Genomic DNA, 8,986 nt, shown 5'->3' with positions numbered 1-8,986 from the left:
GGGGAATGGGGCCTTTCCCCTCTGGGGACGCTGGCTGCGATCTGGCCCCAGGGGGGGTGGTCTGGCTGGCACTGGGGGTGGGGGGGGAAGAGGGGGATTTGGACCTTTCCAGATTATTCTCCCATTCAAAGTCCCCCCCACCCCACCGGCAGGGCCCATCAGTTGCTCCCCCAGCTGCCATGCGGTGGCCCCCGTAAAGGAATTGGGAGGTCTCCCTCCCCCCTCCGAGAGTCAGCTGTTCCCGTCCCAACAGACTCTCAGTGGCTGCCCCCTCCTCCCAACCCTGGCTGGAGCAGGGGGTGTTGACAGCGCAGGGCGAATCGGCCCAGCCTGACGCTGCTGCTCGGTTGACAGACAGAGGCCATCAGGCCGCAGGGCCCTCGAGCCAGTGCCTGGGCCCAGCCCCGCATCCAGCCACAGCTTTGTAAAGTCCCCGCAGCCTGCCTTGCCCACGGATCGCCCATCCTTGTGGCATCTGGCCCCCTTCGGCTCCTCCCACAGAGACCAGCTCTGGGGAGGGGAAGAGCCAGAGCCGCAGGGCAGGGAAGAATGTAGCTCCCCGGGCTCCTGCTGACTCTCAACCCACGGGAGAAGCCAAGATCCACCCCACGTCACCGGCCGCGCCACCTCTCCGCCCCAAAGCAGGCAAGAGACAGCCGGAGAAATCGAGCTGGTTTATTACAAAAGACCCTGGTGTGACCCCTTTGCTGCAAGGAGAGGAGCTGCCCTCGAGGCTGGGGCTACAACTTACAAGACCCCACTAGCTTGGATGCCGCTGGAGGATCAGGACCAGGGGAGCTGTCGACACCAGGGATTTCTGCACCGATGAGCTGTGGGATTGTACCGGGTATGACTTACCCCCACAGCCCAGGCAACGTCTGGAGGTTCAAAGTGAGGGGGAAGAGGCTACTTGGTCCCTGTCTCACTTTATAGCTGAGCAGAGCAGTAAGGACTGACCCTTCGCGCCCCGCTGGACTCAAGCCAAGGCTGATGCTACGCTGAAGCTGTCTACACTAGGAGCTGAGCGGTGTTTCAAACCACATTCGCTACCTCGACTTCCCTGGCGCATCGCTCAGCTGGAGAGCGGGACCCGAACTCAAGTACAACTGCTGCGCATCTGGGGAAGTGGAGGTTCAAGAGGGGCAGTAGTCACACGCACCTGGTGCCTCTCTGCGGGGCGTTTGCAGTAGGGTAGCTCTGCAGTGTGGAAATCCCCAGGGTAGCCGGCCCCCCACCCAAATCAGACGACTACAGCAGAGAAGACACCTTTGAAGAGCCGTTCAGAGACAATTCTGCTGAGAGGTCCCCCCCTTCTGTTAGGCTGAGATTCCCGGTGCTTCTCTTTGTACCCAGCTCCTTTAGGAAACCTCAGTGCTCCCCATTCCTAGCAACCGAGCCCGAGAGCAGGCCCGTCGGGGGGCCTACAAGCTAAAGAGCCTCTCACCTCTATGCAGCCGAGTCTGCAGCACCCAGCAGCAAGGCTACGGGTGGGCACCGAGATCCTGGGTAAATCCAGAGAAGCAGCGACAGGGCACTGGCTCCTTTCAGCTTTGGGCAGGTGGGTGACGGGCGTGGGGAGCCACCAGCCGGGGATGGACTTGCAGCAGCTGGGGTCTCCTGACCAGTTCTGCTCCCAGAAACCCCCTTCCAATCCCATGGGAAGGTGGGAGGTGGAGGCAGCAACGGGGCGGGCGGGGGAGCTGTGCCCAGCCCTCGGCGCTCTAAGGGCTAATAAGGGAGGTACAGGCGACACCTGGGGAGAGCTCAGCAGAGCTGTTTCTGAACAGGACGGTCTTCACAAACGATGCAGCCAGCAGGCTTCATCCAGAAGGGCTGGAGGCAGGTTCCCCGCTCAGCCTGGCTCTGGGTCACGCCAGGGCGAGGCTGGGGCCTTGGGACAGTTCTCTATTTGCCGGCGATGAGGGGGTTCCTCAGCACCACAATGACCGAGTCCCCCCGCAGGAACATCTTGGAGATGTAGCGATCCTTGTTGACGGGCTTGGATTTCTTCTTGCCCTTGCCGCTCTTGGGCACCTCCGTCCACATCTCCTTGACGTTCTCCAGCACCATGTTACAGTGCCTGGAGGGGGAGAGGGGATCAGTGACTCAGGGACACAGCAGTGGAGCTGGGAGGAACCACTGACGACCTAGACCCCATGGCCGGAGAGGAAGCTGCTCATTCCAGCCTCTGACCTGGCATTCCCTCTGCTAAGCCGGTCCCGCTGAGCTCATTCTTGCTGGAATCAACGACTTAGTGCAGCAGTCGGGTTCTACCAAGGAGGTGGTGGAAAAACTGTAGGTCCTTCCACGTTCCCTCCCAGACCTGGAAATACATCCCGGCAGTCCTGCCACTCAGTGCCCCCGCCATGCCACTAACCACTCGGTCACCCTCCCACAGCAGGGAAAAGAACCCAGGAACTCTGGCTCCCAGCGCACTGGACAACATCCCACCCGCTCTGTACTGTGAAACGGGTGGGGGATCCTTCTACTCTTGCTGGGGAACGGGGCAGGCATAAACCGCAGCCCCCTGGGGCCCGGCTGTGAAGGAAGGGTATTTTAAGTGTATGGGGGGGAGGAAACCGCACCTGTCAAAGGCCTTGACACGTCCCAACAGCTTCTTGTTGTTGCGACAGTTGATCAGCACCTGGGTGTTGTTCTTGACCGACTGGGTGAGGACGGACAGGGGCCCCGTGTTGAACTCCTCCTCCTCCCGCTTCTGCAGCTCCTCAGGGGTCATCTCGCTCTTGGGTTTGTTTAAGAGGCTCCTGCAGGCGCAGAAGGGGAAGACACGGCATTCATGGAGCCTCTGCCACTCCCTCCTCCTCCTCCTGCCACCCCATCTGGGGTGTCCCAGCAGGGCAAAGGGCCCATCTCTCGGGCTGCCTTGTCCCTGACACCCCACGGCGACACGGCACTACCAGCTGGGTGATTCAGTCCTCGCTTCCCCATAAGCCCCCCACCTCTAGGTACCTCTACACAGCAGTAGTGGTGTGATTCCCAGCTCGCCTGGATGTACAGGCGCTAGGGTCTGCTTGAGCTAGTGTTTGTGGCGGATTGGGCCTGCTGTCCCAGTATCTGCCGAGGGTCTCTGACAGGCTCGTTCTCGGTGCAGCTAGGCATTTCGGGCCGAGCTAGCGGGGGTATGGCTAGACGAGTGGGACTCACACTCCCAGCTGCAGTGGAGAGGTACGCTAAGGCTCGCTCTAGAGCCTGTAAAGCTACCCGGCGGGAACGTGTCCATTTCGACGACATTTCATTTCGAGCAAAACGTACCAGAGCGTTTCCGTCAGGCCCAGGGCTCTATTTCAACCTGCCCGGAGTGTTTGGCGTTTTCCTTTCAAAACCCCAGCTTAGAAAGGATACAAACCAAACAAAGTCCTAGTCCAACGCCTCGATTTCACGTCACCGGAAAATGTCAGAAGCTCAGTTTGGCGGCAGCTGGGAACGGGACCATTTCAAAGGGTCGCTATTTCCCGCAGCACAGAGATGCCTGGAGGGGATCCGCTCTACCGCTGCCCTGGGGTCTGGTCTGCGGGGGCCACGCTGCCCTTCGGCAGGGACCCCTCAACTGTCTCAGCGAGAGCGGGCGGCATGTGCTGAAGGGGGGAGGGAAGAGACGATATGGGGGGGGGGGACTAGCCCCCTCCCCCAGGCTCTCTCATCTTCCAGTCAGGAGTGGGGTGAATCAAACCTCCCCTTTCTGCTGAGAGTCCCCCCACGCTCCCTTCCCCAGATCCCCAGCAGCCTCTCTTCTCAGGACGGGGCATCTCCCACCCCAGAGCCCGGGCAGGGAGCCCCCTGGGTCAATGCCCTGCTACGGAGGGGAGATGAACACGCGATCCCCAGGCCAGGGGGCTCCCCCCATAGACGGGGGGGGGCGGTTAGGGGGCAGGGGGCCCAGGCGCTCCATGCCTCTGCCCGTCGCGTCCGGGGGGCGCTGGTGAATGGATGGAGGAAAACGGAGCAGACGCCATCTGCCCCCCCAGCTCTGCCCCCCCGCCCCTCCCCCACCGCAGTTCTGCCCCCCGCCCCTCCCCCCCCGCAGCTGCCCCCCAGCTCTGCCCCCCCGCCCCTCCCCCCCAGCTCTGCCCCCCCCCGTCCCTCCTCACATGCCGCCGCCGCTCCCGCTCTCACACACGCGCCGCCAAGAATCTCGCGCCGCTGCCGCTGCTGCTGCCGGGACTTTCCGCTTCCGGGTGACGGGGGAGGACGCGTGCGTCCTGCCCCGCCGAGGCCGCACTTCCGGCTTCCGAGCGACCGCGCGCCTCCGGCTACGGGGCGGCCGGAGGGACCAGAGAGCGCGGAGCGCGAAGCTGGCCGCTGCTGCCCTGGGGCTCCGCCCGGCGGCAAGCAGGAGAGGGCGGGGCCAGAGTCAATGGGGCGGGGCCAGACCCAAAGGGGGCGGGGCCTCAGCCCATGGGCAGAACCAGGCGGTGGCCCCCTACGGGGGCGGAGTTTTCCGCTGGGACAAAGTGACCCAGGCTGGTCCCAGCAAAGGGGGCAGGGGGAGCCCCATGACCTCGTAACACAAGAACTAGGGGGTCTCCCAATGACATCAATAGGCAGCAGGTTGAAACCAAACAGAAGGAAGTATTTCTTCACCCAGCGCACAGTCAACCTGTGGAACTCACTGCCAGGGGATACCGTGAAAGCCAAAAGTATGACTGGGCTCAAAAAAGAACTCGATAAGTTCCTGAAGAATAGGTCCATCGATGGCTAATAGCCAGGATGCTCAGGGACACAATCCCATGCTCTGGGTGTCCCTAAACCTCTGACTGCCAGAAGTTGGGAATGGGCAGCAGGGGATGGATCACTCAATAATTGCCCTGCTCTGGTCATTCCCTCTGGGGCACCTGGCACCAGCCACTGTGGGAAGACAGGATACTGGGCTAGATGGACCTTTGGTCTGACCTAATATGGCCATTCTTGTGTAACCAGTGACTTGAAAATAAATTAAGCAGTGGGAAAATTGAGTAGCCAGTGTCAGGCGATGGGTACCGCGGGGGACGATCTGAGGGGACTTGGCCGCACCTAGTGCTAACCTGCAAGGCAAAGCCAGGGCTGGCCTAGGGGAAGACTGAATAGCAGGCTATACTGATGCAAGCCATGTGGATACCAGTGCAGGATCAGGGACTGGTTAAGCCACGTGGATCCCATGCAGGATAGGGGACAGGATCAAGCCCCAGCGATCTAACTCCATAGCCCTGCTGTGGATAGTCCAGCCCCATAGCATTGCGGCGGGCAGATAGCCTGGGGATGGGGGACAGGATCAGGCCGTAGCAGCCCAGCCCCATAGATTTGGGATTCGGGCTGCTGTCCGTCTCATCTTTTCTGTCTCCTCCTATGGGATCCCCTGTCCCACTGTGGTGTGTCGGGGGGCAAGGACATGGGGTCTCCCTGGCCTGGCAGAGCCAGGAGCTTCACGGAACACATTTAAGCTCCTAAATGTCAACAGGCAACTCTGCAGACAGCTGCCCGGGCCTATGTTTAATCAACAGCGGCCTCTGGTTACAGCCAGCTGCCTGCCCGTCTCGCCTGGTCATCTGGCTCCCTGCGCGCCCCAAGCGGCTCCAGGGCGGTTTGGATTGGCGCCCTGGGCACTGGGCGGGTGCAGGGAGTGGGGTGGGCGCCAGGGCCAAGTGTGCTTAGATTTCCCACTCGCTTCTCCTATCCTGCCACTGCCCAGTTGGGACACGGACAAGAACCAGATAGATAGATAGATGATTAGATTAGATAGATGGGGGTGTGTATGGGGATAGATAGATAGATAGATAGATAGATAGATAGATAGATAGATAGATAGATAGATAGATAGATAGATAGAGGGGGTGTATGGGGATAGATAGATAGATAGAGGGGGTGTACGGTGATAGATTAGATAGATAGATAGATAGATAGATAGATAGATAGATAGATAGATAGATAGATAGATAGAAGGGGTGTATGGAGATAGATAGATAGATAGATAGATAGATAGATAGATAGATAGATAGATAGATGGGGTGTATGGGGATAGATAGATAGATAGATAGATAGATAGATAGATAGATAGATAGATAGATAGATAGAGGGGGTGTACGGTGATAGATAGATAGAGGGGGTGTATGGGGATAGATAGATAGATTAGATAGATGGGTGTGTATGGGGATAGATAGATAGATAGATAGATAGATAGATAGATAGATAGATAGATTAGATGGGGTGTATGGGGATAGATAGATATATAGATTAGATAGATGGGTGTGTATGGAGATAGATTAGATTAGATTCAATATTAACAAACCTAGTAAAACTCCCTGTAAATGTCCGACTTCTCTTTCCAAGTTTCTCCTTTGTGAAAATGCCCCTTTTGTGCCCCCAAAGCCGGTGACGAGCCATGTCCTGATCCGGTGCCCGACCCTGCGAGGGTCTTGCGCCCTCGGTACCTGGCTGGGTCGAGCACCATACGGCTCTTCGCTTGTTCGCAGTCAGCTGCTCCCACACGGCGAGGGGCCAGCCCCTCCAGTGTTGCCAATTTCCCCCGCTGTGTCCCAGCTGTTGGATTGGGGGTGATTTGCACCAGCGGAGAATTGGGCCCCAAGAGGGTTCAGGCCTGGGGAGAGCTCTCTGTTAGCTGCCCTCTGAGAGTCTGTCTGTCCCTCCATACATGAGAAGGGAGAGTATGGCTGAAGATTGGGCACCAGCCCTAGCCGGATGGAGGGAGGAAGAGGCAGAGGACGAGGAAGCACTTAGCCCCAGTTAGAAAGTTGTGAGTTCAATCCTTGAGGGGGCCACTTAGGGATCTGTGGCAAAAATCAGTACTTGGTCCTGCTAGGGAAGGCAGGGGGCTGGACTCAATGATCTTTCAGGGTCCCTTCCAGTTCCATGAGATAGGTATATCTCCATATATAGAGCGGGGGCTGATTTTTCTGACATGGCCTGCTGGAACTGGGCTGGGACCACCAAACTCTTCACGCCCAGGGGACGCCCGGCAGCCTGTCCGTTCTAGGGCCGATTTTCGCTCTGAAATCCACACTTGGCCTCAGATTGTCTTGAAAATTGCTGTGTGTCACGGGGAGCCCTGGGGAAGATGACTGGTCCAAATTTGAGGTCACTTGAGCAAAAGGTTCCTGAGATACAGCCCCCCCTCTTAAAAAAAATCATGACAGCAAAACTGTACAATTCTCATAATGTTATTTTGCCTCGGATCCTCCCCAAACTCATCTCAGCCAGTGGGCTTGATCTCAGTGTCTCACACCCATGGCCCCTTTGGGGAAGCAATACTGAAAATATTAGGGTAAATGGGTCTCACTTGTGGCTGGAGTCTGAGATACATGGGGGGGGGCAGCAGGCTTTGGTCTGTGCTGGGCTCGGGGGATGGGGGTGGAGATACAATCTGTAGGCGACATTCCTGGCTTTCTTCTGCCTGGAGCCATGCCCCCTCCTGGCCCCGCTTGCACATTTATAGTGGGTTATGTATACATGGTTAATAGCTAATAATAAAATAACAGCGGTTGTGAAAATCCCTCCAGTCCCTTTGTGACATGCACCTGGCAACAGGCCTGTTTGCTGAAGGCAAGAAGAGGTCAGCAAGGTAAACAGCTGCTGTGCCCCACCCCAGAGGTGGCTGCATCTCAGTGTTGGGTGAGTGATCCTTGCATAAACTGACACGCCATGCCCAGATGTGGCTGGTCTCGGCACTGGGTGAGTGATCCCTGTCTAAACAGTTGACACATCCCATCACAGAGGCAGCTGCATCTCAGCCCTAGGTGAGTGATCCCTGTCTAAACAGCTGTCGTGTCCACCCCAGATGTGGCTGCATCTCAGCGATTCCCACACGCACGGTGTGTCAAGTGCTTTGGAGTTAAACGCGCCGGTGAAACGTGAGAAATTATTATTTATTAACAAGCTCAGGATCTCACTTTGACAGGTCCCACCCGGCCTGTCATTCCATTCACAGCTCTGGCAGACAGCTCACATGCTAACGCCGCGGCTCAGGTTCCCGTCTCCTGGCGGGACCGGATATCAGAGACCCTTAAAGAGGCAGCAAAGAGCAATTAATCTTGGTAAATGGAGAGCAGCCCCCCGGGGGATCATTGTTAACAAATGATTTGTCAGGTTGGTCCTGCACTGCTCAGATACTGTGAAATAATCAAGGATAATAAATAACACAATAAAAAATCACCGCTCCTAGGCCAAATCAGGAGCTCTGGTTTGTATTCAAGTTAAAGATGGGTTTATTCCCACATGGGGTAGAGGGCCCTAAGAATTAGATCCTGAATCAAGGGGAAAGGTCCTGTGTCCCATTCCCCGTTCCCCTGAGCCAGCCAGTCCCACCACGCTGGGGCCAGATTGCAACCCAAAAAATAACAGTTGGGAACAAAAAACAAAAGGCCAGATTCTGAGATAGTGGAAATCAGGATAATCCCATTCACTCCAATGGCGCTACACCAATTTTCATCAACTGGGGATCTACTGATTTCGGTTGAGCTGGGTATATTTAAACCCGCTTGGGATCTGGCCCACACGGACTCCAACTGAGTGGCGGATGATTTACCCCAGCTGGGGAGGCGGCTGTGTGTTTAGAACCTGACCTAAGAAAGAAGCAACGTCTTTAAAAACATTTTCATCGTCCGATGGTTTTCCCTCGACCCAGGCTGTGGCTGATTGCCACAAGAAAGAGAAGCGGAAAGGTTTGCTCTGGTTTTATTGTTGTAAACATTCACAAAAGGGACGTCGGTATTCAGGGGACACTGCAAAACATTTTCAGAAAGTGGTTGAAATCTTAAAAATATATATTTTAAAACACCATTTCAAACTCAACACCAAGGATATAGGCGCCTCAAGCCTTTTTTTTTTTTCTTTTTTTGCCCTGTAACATTGAGACCAAAAATGTATAGTTTTAAAAGGATGCCATCAACGTATTAAAAAAAATCACGCTTTTTTTTTTTCTTTTCGGAGCAGGTTTAGTTACTAATGTCACAACCAAAAGCCAAGATCTCTGATT

General features: G+C 56.3%; 1 protein-coding gene across 2 annotated transcripts; it reads right to left on the bottom strand.

Annotated features, from left to right (window-relative positions):
* Positions 1-661: 661 nt before the first annotated feature.
* On the bottom strand, positions 662-4,268 carry SNRPD2 (small nuclear ribonucleoprotein D2 polypeptide). Of its 2 annotated transcripts, none has more exons than XM_005283751.5 (3): positions 4,110-4,268; positions 2,586-2,765; positions 662-2,080 (listed from the first exon to the last, which is right to left on the bottom strand). In XM_005283751.5, coding segments are annotated over exons 1-3 (357 nt in total). In that variant the 5' UTR covers positions 4,112-4,268; the 3' UTR covers positions 662-1,905. The 2 variants fall into 2 exon arrangements, with proteins under 2 accessions (XP_005283808.1, XP_042715199.1); XM_042859265.2 differs by lacking the exon at positions 4,110-4,268 and adding an exon at positions 3,368-3,596.
* Positions 4,269-8,986: the final 4,718 nt, after the last annotated feature.

This window comes from Chrysemys picta, chromosome 17 (genome assembly GCF_011386835.1).
Source record: "Chrysemys picta bellii isolate R12L10 chromosome 17, ASM1138683v2, whole genome shotgun sequence".
Lineage (NCBI taxonomy): Eukaryota > Metazoa > Chordata > Testudines > Emydidae > Chrysemys > Chrysemys picta.
Note: the sequence above shows the minus strand (reverse complement) of the source record. Positions and strands in the feature narration are given on the sequence as shown.